The 19273-nt window shown below is 45.2% G+C and overlaps 1 protein-coding gene and 1 long non-coding RNA gene across 8 annotated transcripts in view; one reads left to right on the top strand and one right to left on the bottom strand.

The window, feature by feature from the left end:
- Positions 1 to 9306, top strand: part of KIF23 (kinesin family member 23) — a 25309-nt gene extending 16003 nt beyond the window's left edge. For 2 of the 6 annotated variants that reach the window (XM_074353996.1, XM_074353995.1), the window contains 9 exons: positions 911 to 1068; positions 1685 to 1858; positions 2128 to 2307; positions 2591 to 2902; positions 5676 to 5906; positions 6801 to 6883; positions 7070 to 7148; positions 7763 to 7833; positions 8434 to 9306. In XM_074353996.1, coding sequence (XP_074210097.1) covers positions 911 to 1068; positions 1685 to 1858; positions 2128 to 2307; positions 2591 to 2902; positions 5676 to 5906; positions 6801 to 6883; positions 7070 to 7148; positions 7763 to 7833; positions 8434 to 8449 — 1304 coding nt within the window. In that variant the 3' untranslated portion in view covers positions 8450 to 9306. The remainder of the gene's footprint in view (positions 1 to 910; positions 1069 to 1684; positions 1859 to 2127; positions 2308 to 2590; positions 2903 to 5675; positions 5907 to 6800; positions 6884 to 7069; positions 7149 to 7762; positions 7834 to 8433) is intronic. The other 4 variants (XM_074353998.1, XM_074353997.1, XM_074353999.1 and 1 more) reach the window with 3 other exon arrangements.
- Positions 1 to 19273, bottom strand: part of LOC123616927 (uncharacterized) — a 23627-nt gene extending 4354 nt beyond the window's left edge. Inside the window, exons 1-3 of one of the 2 annotated variants that reach the window (XR_006725020.2) lie at positions 18786 to 19273; positions 4513 to 7361; positions 1232 to 2371 (exon numbers count right to left, since the gene is read on the bottom strand). This is a non-coding gene — a long non-coding RNA (uncharacterized LOC123616927). Of the gene's footprint in view, positions 1 to 1231; positions 2372 to 4512; positions 7362 to 18785 lie in introns of those variants that run through there. The other variant, XR_012502647.1, reaches the window with a different exon arrangement.

Genomic DNA, 19273 nt, shown 5'->3' with positions numbered 1-19273 from the left:
GCTCAAGGCATCATTTTATATTCCAAGAAAGTAAAGCAAAAGAAAACAGTGGGTGTGAATTTCTCCCTTTTAAAAATTAAGTGGGCATAGCTCAGCGGTGGGGCGCATGCTTAGCGCGTATGGGGTCCTGGGTTTGGTCCCAGTCCCTCCATTAAAATAGAGAACTAAACCTAACTACCAGCCCCCCAGCCGGGGCTGGCCACAAAGCACAAGGAGCACGTCTGCTTCCGCTCCTGCTGCTGCTCGTTTGCAAGGCCCCTCACGTGCACCACATCGTGGTCACTGTGTCCTGGGCCAATGACTCAGTCCTCTGTTTCTCAGCTTCCCTGTCTGCAAAGTGGGGGCTGTAACTGCCCCCACCTCAGAGGGCGCTGTGAGGATAAGTGAGGTGGTGTATGAAAGTAACGCAGGACAGCGAGCAGCCTGGCCTGCAGGGGGTGCTCGGTGAACGCGCCGGCTGTCGTCTCTGTGAGAAGGAAGAGAGAAGTGGGGTCTGAGCCCCCGTTCTGAAATGAGCTGTGCTCAGAGAAATTAAACAGCTTACCCGCGCCACGGAACTACTGAGCGGTGCGCCAGGGGTTTCAGCTCGAGTGTAGCTGTTCTTAAGTCTGGTGTAACTTCAGGCTTTGCATTTGTTCTGAAGCAAATCATTGCCCCATGAGGGCTGGGAAGGGGGTGCTACAGTGCAGAACGGGTCAGCCTTGGTGTTTTCTCAGTGATAAACCTGACACTCCTATTTGCGTCTGTCTGAGAATCACGTGATTTCCTTCCAGCCTGGTTTTCTGATTACAGGCTTTCAGAGGGATGTGGCGAAGAGCTACGTTTTATATAAGTCTTGGTTAATAAAAGGCGATTTCATTGCTTCTGTTTTTGGAATCGGAGTGAACTTGGCCCTGTGCTTCTGTTTCAGCTATTGCTTTTAAAGCTTTGTTGCAAGAATTTGACAATGCTGTTTTAAATAAAGAAAACTACATTCAAGGAAAACTCAATGAAAAAGAAAAGGTGATCTCAGGACAGAAATTGGAAATAGAACAACTGGAGAAGAAAAACAAAACTTTAGAGTATAAGGTTGGTTCTGGCGTCATCATAACGGGGGGTGTGCTGGCTGCTGAGCGCTGCTCTCCCCCTTGGCCATTCTCTGTGGGCCTGCAGGTCCCCGGGGTGATCACGTGGTTACTTACTAATCTTCATCCCATCCCCCAAAAGAGGCAATGTGAGTGAAAAGCATAAATGAGGTAATACATTCTTTAATTTTATGAGACTTTAACAATTGAACTTTAGCTTTGATTATAGCTTCTTTTTGACTTACTACTGTGTAGTGTGTTCTCTTATTTACTGAGGATCACTGGGAGGGTACACACTCATTCTAGAGAGAAGCTAATCTCACCCAGTACGGTGGTTCTCTGTTCTGAAAATAGGCTAAAAATAAAATTTTAGGCCTTAATTTTAGGGGAAAGTAGTTTTCATATGAAGTCAATTATAACCTTGTCTTTCGCCTCAGTGAGGAGCTTGTTTAAAAGTTCTCATTTCTAGAAGCAGAGACAGGCGTTCAGAAATTTTAGAGGAAAATGCTTTCTCCATGGTGGTTCTTTCCAGAACTATGTTTGCGTACGGGGACTGTGAGATTATCTCAGAGCTGCATGGGAGGTTTACAGATGCAGGACATAACGCTTTGCGTCCCCAGATGGAGGTTCTGGAGAAGACCGCGGCCATCTACGAGGAGGACCAGCGCGCGCTGCAGCAGCGGCTGGAGGCCCAGGGCCAGCGGCTCCAGCGGCAGCTTTCCGACAAGCGCAGGCTGGAGGCCCGGCTGCAGGGCATGGTGACCGAGACCTCCATGAAGTGGGAGAAGGAATGCGTGAGTGCCCCCGCCGGGCTCCTCTCCGGGGCGGCGGGGGGGGGGGGGGTGGCGTCAGGCCGCAGCGCTCCGGAGCACTGCGCTCGCTCGGGGGAGGGCTCCCGCGGTGGTGCCCCCAGCAGCCCCCGCTCAGTTCCTCTGACTTCCTTTCTCTGCCTTACGAGTCATGACTGACTAGCACTGTGAGGAGCCGAGAGCCGCGGTCTCCGGGGAGCCGGCGCCGCGTGGGGTCGCCGAGTCACAGTAACACTGCCGTTGATGGTCTGTAGGAGCGGCGGGTGGCGGCCAAACAGCTGGAGATGCAGAATAAACTCTGGGTGAAAGACGAGAAGCTGAAGCAGCTAAAGGCCATTGTTACTGAGCCCAAAAGCGACAAGCCGGAGAGGCCGTCTCGGGAGCGGGATCGAGAGAAGGTGACTCCGAGGTCCGCTTCCCCACCCCCCGTCCCGGTAAGTCGTCCGAAGCTGTGCGGCCGCGTAGTGTGGGCAGTCTGTTCAGATGGCGTGACTGTTTCTGTGAAAATCAATGGTTTGCTTTATATTTCTTACACTTCTCAAACTTCTATTTATAAATATTTAAAAATTTAGTATAAACACAAATTTAGTATAGAAATTAATAATTTAGTCCAACTTATAATAATGTTGTCTTCATGCCCTAAAATTATAGAAATGTAATGAATTGTTTCTCCCGGTTTTTCAGTCTTGCTCACTAACTTCTCTTCGATTTTTCTAGCTTTCTAGTAACCATATTGCTCAGGTTCCCAACGGCCAGCAGCTCATGAGCCAGCCCCAGCGGCACAGGCGCTCTAACTCCTGCAGCAGCATTTCTGTAGCTTCCTGTGTTTCCGAGTGGGAGCAGAAAATGCCTCCGTACAGCTCACCTCTCGGTGCCACGTCCATTGCAAGGCGTAGGCAGCAGGAGCCAGGACAGAGCAAAGCCTGTGTCGTGTCAGACAGAAGGCGAGGGATGTGCTGGACTGAAGGCAGGGAGGTGGTCCCTTCACTCAGGACCGAGACAGAAGTAGAAGAGGACCGCTGCCGCGGGGTCAGTGCCCCTTTACAGCGCCGGAGCAGTAGACTTTAGTCTTGTGTTGCTTTTGTGGCTTGGCTCAGAAAGTGCGATGGAAAGACGGGTGAACGCCAGTATAAGCAAAGTTTAAATTTTTCGGTTAATTTGAAAGATTAAATCACCCTGAAACTGAGGCTTCACTCTTCATCTGAAAAAGCCTAAACCTGTCTGGCACAGAACCTCTGCCTTGTGTTCCGGGAACGCGGGCCAGTGGGCATGGCCCAGAGTCCTCCGTGCCTTTCAGCTGCACAAACTGATGAGCGCCCACAAAATCAGCAACTGAGTGTCTTGGGGAACATTTTCCAATTTTCTTTTGGTTCCTCTTCCCCAAGTTAGGTTTTTTGCTGTTTTTGAACGTTTATTTTTAAATTGCTTTCCCAGACTTTTATTTTGAAAATTTTCAGACCCAAAGGAGAGTTGAGAGCGTGGGACAGCACCGTCTCCCCTCTCACCGAGGTTTACCAGCTGTTAACAGACTGGTAAACATTTCCTTTCTTGAACCTTTGACAGTAAGTCATAGACTTTATGACACTTTATTGCTTAAAAAAAAAAAGCGTGGGGGGACTGTCCTACATAACCAAATCCTCATTGTGGCTAAGAAAACTAACTCTGAGTTCACGCACGTCCCCCGGCTGTCCCGGCAACGGCCTTTCTTTTCCAATCTGGTCCTATCAAGTGAACGCACTCACTGCATGTGGTTATTATCTCTCTTTAACCTCTTATATAAAACCCTCCCCTTTTGTGATTTTCATGACACTGACTTTTTGAAGAGTCCAGGCCAGTTGTTTTTCACATGCTGAAGGAAGGTTTGCATGTCCAGTAATTACTTTTAATCTCAAGACCTTTATCTTAATTTACAAGGACTCTCCCTCACTCAGGGGTGTTTAAACAAATTCATGACTATATTCTTCCTAAGGACTGAGGTAGGGTTGTCCTTTGAATCTGAGTAAGTAGACACGTTAATACTGTATATATTTTTTACATTTAGTAGAATTTTAATGTATCTTTTAGAATTTTTCTTCCAAACAGATTAATCTTATAGTAAACATTTGCTTTAGATTTTCCTGTTGTATAATTTAGGGTACAGAAACGTTTGATTTATGTGGCCTGCATTCCTGATTATTAAGGAATGATGATGAATTGCAAGGCATTTAGCAAGGCAAATTAAGTTGCTTAAGTTCTTTACTTTAAACCTTTTTAGGGAGCAAATTATGGTGACTGGTCTTTCTGATCAACTCTAATCCCCCTTCGTGCAAGTTTGTAGACTGAAAACTCTTCGTGCCTGCTTACGCTTGGGCGACATCTACCTAATTAGGCTCCGGGGTATTTAAGAGGATTTGCTGGTGATCCTTTAACTTCTCTGAAATCAAAAATCTCTTTAGAAGTGCAGCAGAAACGTTGAGGCTAGTATCTGTGCATCTAGGATTGCTGTTCCAAAATTATGTCAGGCAGACTGAATTTACACTTCAGAGAGGAAGAAATTTTAAATATTTATTTCATATGTGATAGTAGAGTGTAAGGACTGTCATCTTTTGGTAGCTTGTTACAGAATGTACTTATTGCTAACTGTGTTTGAGAAAACTCACATTTACTACATGGAAGGTCAGGAGAGCCCCTTTCTTTCTTGTTCAGTTGAGCCATTTTCAGAATGGGAAGCTTCCGGCTTGTCCTGAGGCCCGGGCATCCTTAGCGCAAACTATCGCCTGTGGTTTAGTATCATGCTCTGTCGCCATTGCTTCATTTGTTTCTTGAAACTGTGCAGGGAAAACTCTTCCGTTCTCCAGAGTTGCACTTTGAAGTCAGATGTTCGCACCTGACCAGCTATGCAGGCTCTGACCTGTGGCAGATGGTCTCATTTGCTTTCAGTTTTGCAAACAGAAGACGTTTGCAAAGTTACACAGATAAACTCATTGCTTCAAACTGTTAACTATGTTCTGTATGTGAATTTTTTTTTCTTAAGCTGAATGTGCTAAATTTAACTTTCCTAAATTTACATACATTTTACTGGAAGGATCTAGCTTTTTTTTGTACGATAGAGACTGATTTGACACTATTCTTTATCTGGTTCTTGGAACCTTAAATATTTGGGGGGAAAGTTGGTATGTTTTGGCCATTACTGTGTTTGAACTCTTCAGGAAGTTCTGTTCCGAGGTGTTTAAAGTGCTCAGAAGAACGTTATTTCGTCATTTACATTCTTCTAGCAGTTTATTCGTGGGACTCTTACTACACCTCATGTTCTTTGGCATTTTGTGCTCTGCAGCTCCATCGGCATTTTTGGGGGGGGGGGGTCCTGTTTTGTAAAAGGAATATTTTCTCTTTTGTTTAGAGGCCTATGGTGTGTTTAGGGCTTTTATTGATCTTTTCGAAGCTTTGAACATAGTTGTGGACAAAATAGGTAACCTCACAATAGCAGGCACAAACACTGGCTTTTGATGGAGAATGCAGAATCAGTTATTCGCCCTGAAAACCACCTACGCAGCAAAGACCAGCAGAACCTTCCTTCCACTCTTTGTTTGAAGGGAAGCTCCCTGGTAGAATATATAATAATTACACAGCTGGTATTAAAAGATGTTTGTTGCTTTTGTGTTTAATACAAAGAGAATATTTAAATTGCTTGAGTAACATTTAGCTTTTGAAAGGTTCATGCATTTGTCTTGATATTGTAGCCAAACCTGCTGCACTTCTAATGGTACCCTGAAATTAATTCTGGGTTGTGCTTGTTTCTTGATTCCTCTTCCGACCTGATCAGAACGCACCACCAATTCGTCTGAGACACAGACGGTCGCGCTCCGCAGGAGACAGATGGGTAGATCATAAGCCCGCCTCTAACGTGCAGACTGAGACAGTCATGCAGCCACATGTCCCTCATGCCATCACTGTGTCTGTTCCAAGTGAAAAGGCCCTAGCTAAGTGTGAGAAGTACATGCTGACCCACCAGGAACTAGCCTCCGATGGGGAGATTGAAACTAAGTTAATTAAGGTAAAAACTTTATACAAGGGAAAAAAATACACAAAAAGTCAGCTTAACAAAAATCCATTTACTCTGATGACCCGCAGGCAGCGTCAAATGGACCATAAATGGGTATTTGATAAAACCTTTTTGTTTCTTAGAAAACTAACTACTTGGATTTTGAATCCACGAAATTGGGGCTGAATCTGTTACTTTATTGAATGAGACTTAGAGCCTCAGGTTTGTTAGAGGAACTTCGTATCTATTTTGCACTTTTAATTAACATGTAGTTGGTTTTAACCCCAACTTAAACAGTAAACGAAAGAACTATCTCTGCTTTGTGTCAGTTAAGATAGAAAGCCCACATTAAAATCTGACCTGTCAAAATGATTTAGTATTGAGCTACCCAAGCCCCTTTCCCTGCCCGCAGAACTGGATTTTGTTTTGGTCAGAGTCAGTTAATACTCAAGGAAAGTAAGAAACAAGACCGGTGGGGGGGGGGGGGGAGTTATTCATTTCAAATTGATCTTAGGGGATGGTTCTTATGAGAAGCTATAGTCACAAATAAGGCTGTGCCGTCATTTGAGTCTGAGGAGAGAGTGTATTTACTGCCTTAGAACATCTCGAAATTGCTGGTAGATTTCTTGATCTTTAGTTAAGTTTTTAAATGGGCTGAACAAAAAGGAATGTTATTTTCTGCAGTTAAGACTGCTGCTGATTACACGGCACTGGACTTGCGTTTAGTGAAGGGCGGGAATGCAAATCTCAATGTACTTGAGTGGTGCAGACCCAGCCGTCCAGGCGCCGCCTGGTTTGGTGGGTGGGAGTTCCCGTAAGACAGGAGTCTTAAATGCAATTTGACACATACTTGTGTATCAGCTGGATGTATCAAAGTGTAATGGTGACCTTTTCTCTTGGCTGTAGGGTGATGTTTTTAAAACAAGGGGTGGTGGACAATCCGTCCAGTTTACTGATATTGAGACTGTAAAACAAGAATCACCAACTGGGTAAGTAGCCATCAGCTGCCTTTCTTTAGAGAGCTGTCATTGTCTCACTGCCCATGCTTGAGGGACAGACTGTCCTACAGAGTGTATCCTTAATTCTCTCGACGTATATATGGTATTTTCCTATTTCTAATTCTCCTATTCTCAGATGCAAAAATAACTGTTGCACCACGTTTCCCTTTTCCACAGTCGGAAACGCAGATCTTCCACAGCAGCGCCAGCCCAGCCCGACGGGACGGAGTCTGAGTGGACTGACGTGGAGACAAGGGTAGGAGTGGGGAATGCCTGTTCTAGCCCTGCAGCCGCAGCTTTTCATGCTCTCTGAAACAGCTCAGGTCTGATCTCATGGCCAGTGAGTCCCAGCGAATCTGAGAAGGTAGTTATGTTTCTTTAGGGCTGGTCTTCCTGGAGCTCTTCGCGTCCACGCCCTTCTCTGTAGCACAGAGCGTAGGGCCCAAGAGCCATGTCCGAGGGCTTCACCCTAGAAGAATAAGAACTCACATCAAACTGATGGGGATCTTCTCAGAAGCCAAGTTCCCTGTGGAACGGTTACTCCTGAGGAGAGGCTTCAAGGAAGAGCCTGGGAAGGGGGGGCAGGAGGCCAAGCGGGGCCCTCGCCCCGGACGTTCTCGTGAACTCCTCACGGAGAATGAGGTTTACCTGGACCACCTCTGAAGCCCCTTCTCTGTTTCTGTGGCTATGACACGTGAACCGAGAGCGCCTGATCGGTATTTTAACTAGGTGGGTTATTAACTAGGTGGGTTAACACAGGCGTGCTGGGCTGGAGAACAGTGTTGGATCTCGCCTTGGGTGACTGTCCGGGCAGACCTGGGCTTTACAGGCTGCTGAGGAGCTGACTCCCTCTCCTGTGATCTTCCTCAGTGCTCTGTGGCTGTAGAGATGAGAGCAGGATCTCAACTAGGGCCCGGGTACCAGCACCACGCACAGCCCAAGTGAGTACTGAGCGGCTGCCACCTTTCTCTGCGTGTTTTCCCGCACCCCCTCCCCCACCCCGGCAGACAGCGGCAGTGCCCAGAGCCCAGAGGCCGGGGAAGGGCAGTTAGAGCTGGAAGAGCCCTCGCTCCTGCTGCCCCTGCTCAAGGCTTTGAGAGGCTGAACTGGGGTCACTTACAGGGAGGGGGGCTGAAGCCTGCAGTTCATTCTTTCCTAACTTGCCTCTTACTACAGCAGTAAATGTCCGCTAAAATAGAGCAGAATGGCGGAATCTACGGTAGGGACAGGAGGCACACTTCCCTCTTCTACTGATCACACACCCGAGAGTCTGGCCCATTCTTCGTCCATGTTAATAAAACCCATTCTTTCAAATATTCACCTGTACAAGCCCATATGTCCCGTTTTAACATGTTTTCCTTAGGCAGTGTAGAAAACCAGTCCAACAGGGTAAAGATGGCAAGTCCTGCTTTCTAAGTTTAATACTAGATAAGCGTATTTTATAAATTTCTTGGAAGGACTTTAACTTTTCCCACGATAAACAGGGACTGTCTTAAAGCCTCCTAGAGATTCAACCCTAAATGCTGGCTTGCACGTTTTAGGCGCAAGAAGCCATGAGCTGACCAAGGCTAAATGACGAAAGAACACTTTGGTCTGTGTTGGTGATTGCTCCCGAGTGGTGATGCAGAACTCCAGCTTCGCTGAACATCACAGACCTCAGACGCATGGTGCACGGGCCCGCAGCAAAGACCCCCCACGGCTCCAAAGATGCCTAGGATTCTACAAACTCTCTATTACATGCCTTTCCATATTTAAAATATTAATAGCACAGAAAGACCCTCTTCTCCTTGCCGTATGAACTTTTTTATAATGCTGATTTTTGGTGTATTATGTACCTATGAGCTAATGCATGCGCGTGTCTGTCTTGAGTGATTAAGGAAGAAGGCGTCTAGATCACGCTTTTCACTGTGCCTTTTCCACTTCCTGCCTGAATGTTACGGTTTATAAGCAAACAGAAGCTGCTGATTGGCCGCAAGAATGCACTTTAGATCCTTGACAATTCAAACTCCAAAAGCTGTCAGACCGGCCAATACTAGAACCATTTTAGGAAGTTGGTTTGAATTTTGTATGTATGTACTTCTGACATTTAGATACAAGAAATACAAAGCTGCACGACCGTAATGTAACACACAGCCGGCCCCGCTCCGGGCCGCTGTCACGGGGGACCCGGCTCCAGCGCGCGGGTGTGGCTGCGCCCCTGCTGAGAACCGGACCCCCCCACCAAGCCCAGCATGGCTCTGTGTGCCACACCCTGGCCAGTCTGTCCTTCCTGTGTGTGTTTGACCTGGAATCTTCCTTTTACTTCATTCAATTGACTTAGGGCTTCAAGAGCGGTCTAAAAATTTTCAGGTATGAAAAATCTTAATTACTGATATACTTAACTTATATGTAGATAAAAGTAGGGGGTGATGTCAGCTTCATGGCAGTGAGTTCTTTTTCTCTCCCCTTTTATTTACAACTAATTAGTCATTCTTAACTGAACAGAAGCGTCTCTCCATGACACCAGAACATCCAAAGATTTCCCCCGAGAGATGCTTCAGAAGTAGGTGGGCAGGACCTGGGAGGAAGGCGGAGGGGAGTGCAAAGTGGGGTGGGCGGGGGGAGGGAACACCTGCGGGTCCGGCCAGCCCGACGGGGGACCCAGGCACCCTCGGAGTGGAGCGGGACAGAGACCGGCTTCCACTGCCAGCGAGGATGGCTGCCTCCCTCGGTCTAAAGTGACCGGCTGACCACACGCCGCGAGGCCTCTCCGGCAGCGGGGACCTGGCCTGCCGGGAAGGAGGGGAAGAGGCGAGGTGGACAAGGGCAGAGGGCGTGGAGGGTCTGGTCCCCTGCTGCCTGCCCTGGATTTCAGCAGGAGGGCCGTGCACGACCCTCCGGGGATAACCGAGGTGGATCCCCCTGCCGGGCCGCAGGGGCCAAGCCGTACCCTGCATCCCCGCATCGCGCGGCCAGCCTTCTCACAGGTGCTCCCTGGGGCACCTGCGGCAGCGCAGGTGGAGAAACCGAGACGTGAGCCACGGCGCCACCTTCTGGAGAACAAAAGAAGGGCTCCTGCTGTGACAGCAAACGACTAATACGACGCCTACTTCAGACGCATCAGCAGAGGGCGCTGCACCCCGGTGATCACACCGAAATACATGGTTGCACAAAGGCACAGAATACTTCGATCTGGTAAAGAATGAAAAACATTTGTCACAAGGAGGTTTGATGAGCCACAAGAAAACTCAAAGGCAATTTCGTGAACTTAGGAATAAAATTACTGAACAGAATGTGTTCCTTACCAAACAAATTAAAAAAAAAAAGACATTCTGGAGCTGAAGTCAATGAAATGAAGAAACGGCCTAAGGAATGAGTGACGTGGAGGGTAGGAATTTAGCAATGATGCTGGAGGAGAGAACTGGGATTTTTAAACAGTGGACAAGCCCTCTTATAAGAGGCTGCAAAGACGACGAGACAAACAAGTATCAGAGGAAGGGTCTACCAGAAGGAGCGGGGAGCGCGCACTGAAGACAGAGCAGCTGAGAGCCTCCCAGGCCCGGGGGGAGGGAAGCTGGGCAGCCGAGGCCAAGGAGCTAACGGAACATCCTGTTACCTCGGTGCACACAGACCTCCGAGGCACACTGCAACGAACTGTCAGAAGTCAACGGCAAACAGTCTCCAAGGCAGCCAGGGGGCAGGGGAGGGGAGGACGGCACCTCCAAAGGAGCCCTCACAAGGCTCTCTGTGGGTTTCTCAGCAGGAATTCTACAGGCCAGGAGACAGGAGGATGACGCACTCAAAGTGCTGAAAGATAAACGTGGCCAGCCAAGAACACCTGGCCCAGCAGAGCTGACCTCCAGTTACGAAGGGGAAATAAAACGGGAGGGAGTTCCCCACCACCAGACCTGCCTGGCAGGAGATGCTGAAGGGAGTCCACCTCAAATGGAAGGATGCTAATTAACGATATAAAAACAGATGAAAGTACACAATACTCTAGCTATGGCAAAAAAAAAAAAAATTAGAAAACTGTAACTGTATTAGAATGGAGTTATAATTATATGGTAAAAGCTTAAGGAAAAGAATATTAAAAGTAACTGTAGCTACTGTAATTTCTCAACAAGCTCACAGCATAAAAGTAAATTGTGACATCAGAAACATGACGGGAGGAGTACACCGGGGAATGAAAACACGGCGCTATCAGCATGGAAAGGGTCGCTGTACCCGTGAGGTGCATGGTGTGAGCCACATGGCAACCACAAAGTAAGCCTAGAGTCACGGAACAGTAAAAAAAAAAAAAAAGGGTGGGGGGACTGAGCAAATCGCTGGAAAACCACCACTTTGCCAAGGTGGACAGAAACAGACAAAGGAAGGAGGTAACAAATTGCCAGAAGGCAACTGATAAGACAGCCGAGGTTAAGTCGTACGTGCTAACGATCACTGCAGATACAGATGGAATGCGCTCACCACTCGAAAGGCAAAGAGTGGCTGGATGGGTAGAGAAGCAGGACGCAGCTACGTGCTGCGTGCGGAAAGCTCACTTCCGCTCTGACACAGGCTCCAAGTGAAGATGGAAGAGGCTGGTCCGTGCACGTGAAACCAACGGAAGTGGGTGCAGCCATACTCGTGTCAGACAAGACAGACTTCAAGCCAATGAAGTGAGACAAAGAAGGCCGTTCTGTAACAATAAAAGGGTCACTACATCGAGAAGATACAACTGTAAGTACACACACCCAACACCAAATCACTAACATATACTAAGCAAGTCTGTAAAGCTGATTAAATATATCATGCTGATTAAAAATTAACTCAAAATGGATCAAAGCCCCAAACATAAAACCTGGTACTGTAAAACTAGAAGGAAACATACGGAAGAAATCTCAACATTGGTTTTGGCAGTGACTTTTTTTTGGATGTGACAACAAAAACACAACAAAAGCAAAAAGTCAACAAATGGGACTACATCAAACTCAAAAGCTTCTGCACAGCAAAGGAACAGTTAACAAAACGAAAAGCCAACCTACAGAATGAGAAAGTTTTGGCAAATCAGGTATCAAAGGGTTAATATCCAAAATACTAAAGAAAAAGTCATACAACTCAATAGCCAAAAAGAAAAAAAAAGAAAAAAAAATCCAATTAAAAGAGTAGAAGAACTAAACAGACCTTCTTTCAAATATGACACTCAAATGGCCAGTGGGCACATAAAGAGATTCTCACCATCACTAATCATCTGGGAAATGCAAATCAAAACCACTGTCACCTCCCACCTGTCAAGAATGGCTATTACCAGGGAGACGAGAGATAAGCGCTGGCAAGGATGTGAAGGGAACAGTTATGCGCTGTTGATGGGGACATAAAGTGGTGCAGGCACCATGGAAAACAGTATAGAGGTTCCTCAAGAAATTGAAAGTAGAACTGCCATATGACCCAGGCTTCTAGCATGAACAACACACAAGCACCTGCAGGCACTTACCTGAGGACCATGAGAACACTGCCTTGAAAAGATGCCTGCACACCCACGCTCCCTGCAGCATTATTTATCCAAGACATGGAAACAACCTAAGTGTCCACCAACGAATGAATGAACAAAGAAAATGTGTTATATATGATCACAGTGGAATATTATTCAGCCATGAAAAGGTAAAATCCTGCCACTTGAGACAACCCGGGTGGACCTTCAGCGCATTATGCTAAGTGAGGTAAGTCAGACAGGTGCCGTCCAGTGTACGTTACGTGTGGAATTTCTAAAAGTCAAACTGGTAAAAATAGAGAGTAAAATGGTGGTTACTCGGGGACAGGAGGTGAGGGGACAGGACGCATGGAAGCTCACTGCTCACAAGTGTAGGTAAGCCCCGGAGGTACGCTGCTCAGCACACGGACATGGACACGAGCTGCATTACAGACACCAAGCCTGCTGAGACTAAACCTGGTTATTCCAACTACTAAAAGGAAAGAATTAGGAAATGCGACATGGGCGCTAACGACTGTGTGACGACAACCACAGTACAGCATATAAACTATCAGGTCGTGCGCCATAAGGTGCTGTATTCCTTAACCTTACACATTACACCTCAAACACACTTCAGTAAAAAATGGAAAGTAAGTTTTTGCAATTGTGAAAAAAAAAAAAGCAAGCAATAGAAAATATAAAATAATTTGACATTAAATTGACAATGTCTTTTGTGTGTGTGACAACCATAAAGTCTATGTATTAAGTATGGTCTTCTAGACATTTAAATAAAACACATGGTTTGGGGACAAAATAAATTACAAAAAGTGTTACCGAACATCATGGCAAAATATCCATTCGTGTCTGGGTGAATAGACATTCTCTGATTAAGTTAGTTTTTTTTTTTTTTTTTGAGGTTGAACTGTTTTTTTTAAACTAAAATGGCAGTCTTTTTTTAAGTAGTAGTGAAGTGTGATTTTAGTTCTGGCCAGAGGCAGATTGCAGGGTTAAGGATAAGGAAACGGACGAAGCCCGCTGTGTCACTAGCAGCAGAGCAGCAAGCAGCACGCTCCTGGGAGGCTGCGGGGCTCCTCCTTCCATGGGCGCTGCTGTATGTAGCATTTCTGTTTCTTGACTGTATTTTAAACTCTTAAAATGGTCTATTATTTAGTCTTTTGAAAATACATCTTAATAGGAAGTTTTTACTGGAATTTGTCTGCAGTAACAGTGATGCTGAATCCACTAAATCCCTGAACTGCACAAAATAAAGGGAAATGCGTGGACCACTGATGCTTTGCTTAACAGGTCATCTGAAACAGCTATGAGAAACAGCTGTGGTTAACTGGGTGCTCAGTCTCTGATGTGCTGTAAAGACGTTACTTATAATTTACAGAAGAAACAGATCGAGAGTTAATGACATGTTCAAGGACCCCCCAAATCACAAACGGTAAAGCCGACATTCAAGCCCTGGTCTGACATCAAAGCTTTCAGCCACTGTGCTGACGGCTGCGTCTCATTTCCGTAGTTTAACTAAACTTTCTTACCCCTGGTCAGCCTCAGCTGGTAATTCCTGGTGTTCTGCAGAACAGGGCCAGGTGCTACCCTGCCCTTACTGATCTGCAGGACTCTATATCCTGCGGCAACTGTGGACCTCGTGTCTTCTCACAGTCTGACTTTTCCCCCCAAGTTGTGTATGCTATTTTAAAAAATTAACTTAATTTTTAGAATAGTTTAAGACTTACAGAAAAATTGAGGAAAGTACAGAGCTCCCACATATCTCACAGCTGTTTGCCCGTTTTTAATACAGCAGTGCGTTTGTTGCAGCTCGTAAACCAATGCTGATACATTGTCAGTGACCGAAGCCTGTATTATATTTAGACTTCCTTCATTTTTACCTAATGTCTTTTGTCTTCCCCCGAATCCCACGCAGGACCCATATTACACTTGGTCACGGTGCTTCCTTAGGCTCCTCGTGGCTGTGACGGGTTTTCAGACTTTCGGCTTGTAGTTTTCAGTTTTAATGTAATCGAACAATCAATCTTTACCTTTATGTTTTGTGCCTGAAGAAATTTTTGGGGTGAGGACGGTATAGCTCAGTGGTAGAGTGCGTGCTTGAGGTCATGGGTTCAATCCCCAGTACCTTCGTTAAATAAACAAATGAACAAACCAACCTAATTCCGCCCCAAAACAAAGAAAACAGCCAGGTTGCTAGATGAAAGATCAGTATCCAAAATTCAATGGTGTTCCGATACTGAAGTAATAATTTAAGAAAGATTTCACACACAGTCATATAAAAGCCTATGTTTTCCTCTAAATTTTTATTTTGAGTTTTGCTTTTCAGATTATGTATGGAGTGAGGAGGGAAATAAACAGTCTCTCCCCACCCCCACATCCACTACGGCTTTTCTGAAAAGGTGCTCTTCCCCCAACCTCCCCTTCCCATTTACAACGCCACGCCTCTGACCTCGCCGCGTTCCCGCTCACATAAGAGGTTCCCCCTTCTGGTCTGCTGACCAGTGTGTATGTCGGTAGTACTTTTAATTCATTCCCTGCGGGTTTACCTGAGTGCCTCCTATGTGCCAGGGACAAGCGCAGAGGGAAACCGAAGTCCACGCTCTCAGTGGGATTTACACTGCAGTACGTGCCCCCTTATAACAGACAGTTTCCTTAGTTATTACTGACCTTTGACCCTTCCATTAAAATTCAAGGTCAGTTTGTCAAATTCCACTGAAATGGAATTTTGATTAAACTTACATAATCTGGAGAGAATTACCCACTGGAAGAGCTTTCCATCTGTGAATACGGTTTATCACTCTATTTAGGTTGCCTTTGACGTTCCATAAAATTTTATAATTTAAAAAATAACGGTCACGCACATCTTGTTAAGATTTATTCCTAGAAACCCTATGACTTTTACGGCTATCGTATGAGGTACGTTTTTTAATACTGCATCTTCTAATTGACTTCTACTGAGCAACGGAATGCTGCTGGGTTCCGTGCACCAGTGTTGGCGTGAGCTGTCTCGCCAAACCACTTACTGGTCTGAACTGCTTGTCTATGGACCCTCTTGGAGCTCCAGGTAAACAAGTGTATATCATCTATGAGCAATGACGTCGACACCTTTCCAATTTTCATACCTTTCCTTGTCTTATGGAGATGGCTAAACTCTAAAATAGTCATTGAAACAGAAGCAGAGAAAGGGGGCATCCTTGTCTGTCCCTGAGTTTAACGAGTGTGTTCCCGAAGTTTCCCCGTTAAGTGTGATGTTTGCAGTAGATTTCTGGCAGACACCTTATCGGGAGATGGACGTCACCTTCTATTCCAATTTCCTAGGATCTATGTGAATGGTTACTTGCTTTTCTCAAGTAGTTTTTTTAACCTATAAAATGTCCACGTGGATTTTCCTCTTTCTTAATGAATTATTTTTAATAGGATTCATTATGTTGAACTATCCCGTTCAGTCATGATGTGCCAGATTTTTATATACAGTACAGACTCAGTTCATTAATCTTTTGGGTTCCCCCCCCCCGGGCTTTATTGAGATATGATTGATCTTAATGCTTTATTTTAGATTTTACATTTACATTCATAAGTGAGAAGAGCCTATAATTTACTTTCCTTGCAGTCTAATGTTTAGGTTTTGTTCCTACAGTTGTAAAACAACTAGGGTAACAAAATATTAATTTAATTTAAAAAGTATTTATTAATATAGTTTAAAATGGGCAAGACTTTGTTTTATTGTGTGTTGATATGTTTTATATTCACTAGATCAGTTTTTTGCTAAGTACGCTGGTTGGGGAAGTGTGTTTTGATTGACTCATTCTGACTGTGGAAATGTTTGAATTTTTCAATAGTTTTACCTTTTCTTCTGCCCAGATTCCACTATAATTGCTTCCTAGATTTGGATGAAAGCTCAAAACAAGTTTTATTTTTAGAAAGCTTGATAGTTTTCTCAAAGCTTTTTAAAACATTTGGGATGTTAAGATCTGTTTATATTTGCGGCTAAGGTGGATCCAAGGGGGCTCTAACGTGGGGAATCCCAATGGAAACGTCTGGTCAGGGCGATCATCAGATGATGGCGGTGACCAAATAAAGCAGGTTCCTGGAGGGAAAAGAAACAAAACTGAACTGCCTTTCCAGGAAACCACACAAATTCCAAGAGGGAAATAGCTTATGCAATGTAAAGATGACCATCTCTGATGGTTAGAATTAAAGTTTCAGATACGTAATAAGTGAGAACACAAAAGGTGCAGACAATTTGAAGTATCAGAAGTAAGGAAGTTAAGACACTGATGAAAGAAACCGAAGGTCCAAATAAATGGAAAGATATTCCACGTTCACGACTGGAAGAATATGGTTAAAATGTCCATACTATCCAAAGCAATCTACAGATTCAGTGCAATCCCAGTCAAAATTCCAATGCCATTTTTCACAGAACCAGAACAACCCCTAAATTTATATGGAACCAAAATAGACCACGGAAAGCCAAAGTAATCTTGAGAAGCTCCTTAATCTCAAACTATATTACAAAGCTATAGTAATCAAACAGTATGGTATCGGCATAAAAACACACACATAGATCACTGGAACAGAATAGAGCCCAGAGACAAACTCATGCATATACGGTCAATTAACTTAGGACAAAAGAGCCAAGAATACACAACGGACAATCTCTTCAATAAATGGTGTTGGGAAACTGGACAGCCACAGGCAAAAGAATGAAACTATACCACTACCTTTTATCATACACAAAAATTAAACTCAAAATGGATTAAAGATCTGAATGTAAGGCCTGAAATCTTAAAACTCCTAGAAGACATCAGAGCTGGTAAGCTCCCTGCCATAGGTCTTGGTGATGATTTTTTGGACCTGATTCCAAAAGCAAAGGCAACAAAAACAAAAACAAGTAAGTGGGGCGGCATCAAACTAAAAAGCTTCTGTGCAGCAAAGGGAACCGTCCACCCAGTGAAAGGACAACCTACTGAACAGGAGAAGGGATTTGTAAATCATACATCCGAGAAGTTAATATCCAAAATATATAATAAACTCCTACATACAACTCAATAGCAAACAAAACAAACAAAAAACAAAACAAACCCTAAAAAATCAAATTAAAAAAATGGGCAGATCTGAATAGACATTTTTCCAAAGAAGACATACAGATGGCCAGCAGCTACGTGAAAAGGCGTTCAGCATCACTAACCGTCAGGGAAAGGCAAGGCAAAACCTCACTGAGACACCTCTTCACACCTGTCAGAATGGCTACCATCAAGAAGGGGTAAGTGTCGGTGATTATGCGGAGAAACGGGTACCCTTGTGCACTGTCGGTGGGAATGTAAGTTGGTGCCAGCACTATGGAAAACCGTACTGAGCTGTTTTAAAAAGCTAAAAGTAGAACTACGGTAAGATCCAGAAATTCCACTTCTGAATGTTTACCAAAGACAACAAAGACACTAACTTGAAAAGATCCCTGCACCCCAATGTTCACTGCAGCATTATTTACAACGGTCAAGACACAGAAACAACCTAAGTGTCCACCAACAGGTGAATGGATAAAGAAACTGTGGTGGAATACTATTCAGTCATAAAAAATGAACTCTTGCCATTTGAGACCACATAGATGGACTTCGAGGGCATTATACTAAGTGAAATAAGTCAGACAGAGATAGACAAATACAGTAGGAGCTCATTATACATGGAATCCGAAAAAAAGAACCAAACAAACAAAAAACCCAAACAAGCTCATAGATACAGAAAAAAGGCTGGTGGTTGGCCGTGGTGGGAGAAGAGGGGGGAGGATGTGAGTGAAATTAGTGAAGAGGATCAAAAGCTACAGACTTTCGGTTATAAATAAATCATGGTGATGTACCGCATGATGACAACGGTTAATAATATTGCATTGCATATTTAAAAGTTGCTGAGAGACTAGACCTTAAAAGTCTTCAGCACAAGAAGAAAATCTGTTATTTATGTTTGGTGATGGTCGTTAAGTAGACTTATATGGCGATCACTTCCCAGCATGAACTAATATCAAATCATTATGTTGTGCACCTGAAACTAATCAATTAATCATACTTCAATTTTAAAGAAATTTAAAGAAATATTGTCAGTATGAACCCTCCACCAGTTTTTTTTTTTTTTTTTTTTAGCTTCAAAGGACACAAAATGGCAATACAGCACCTCGCCAGACAACAGCTGCATTAAGAGGTCTTTTAACATCACAAGTGCGGTTTTAAGACATTTCCGCCCAATCACGGGGTCCCTTATATAAAATAAAGCTGAAGTAGAAAGCTCCCTTATATTCCTAATATTATCTCTTACACTTTGCGAAAAAGAAAGAAGACAACATTTACTCATAAACCCCAAGCCCATCCGTCTCTGCGGCCCAAGCTCGAAGCACTGGGTACCTTCCTAGACGCACACCCAGGCTGCGCCCGCGGGAACTGCGGGATCGTGGCCACTCACCTGGGCTACACCTTCGTTCTCTGCCTGGGCTGCACGTCGTCTTGCCCCTACAAGACGAAGACGTGCTCACCTCTCGCGCTGTGAGCGTTCAGGGAACCCGCGCAGCCGGGTGCGGGGCTCGCCTCTACACGCCACCGCCTGCCGGGGGTGGCGGCGCCACCAAGTAACTGCCTAAAGAGTCCCATGGCGACAGCAGGTGGGAGGACGCCAGCTTGCCGAGGCAACGCTCCTACAACATCTTCACTGCTCACGGGCCCTGAGCCGTCACCCACCACGCAGCTAGCACCTGCACCACCGGCAGCTCTGCGAGCCAGCAAACGAGCGCACTGCCCGCTGTGCGCAGGCGCACCCCGTGGGTCGGCGCGGCGTTTCTAGCTCCGCCTCTTCCGGCGGGTAAGACTTGCTAGTCCCGCCTCTTCCGGCAAGCGCGTCCCGCCTCTTCCGGCAAGCGCGGACGCCGATTGGTCCGCGTGACTCATATAAGAGGC

Source organism: Camelus bactrianus, chromosome 27 (assembly GCF_048773025.1).
Source record: "Camelus bactrianus isolate YW-2024 breed Bactrian camel chromosome 27, ASM4877302v1, whole genome shotgun sequence".
Lineage (NCBI taxonomy): Eukaryota > Metazoa > Chordata > Mammalia > Artiodactyla > Camelidae > Camelus > Camelus bactrianus.
The sequence above is the reverse complement of the archived record's forward strand: the minus strand, read 5'-3'. Positions and strand labels throughout refer to the sequence as shown.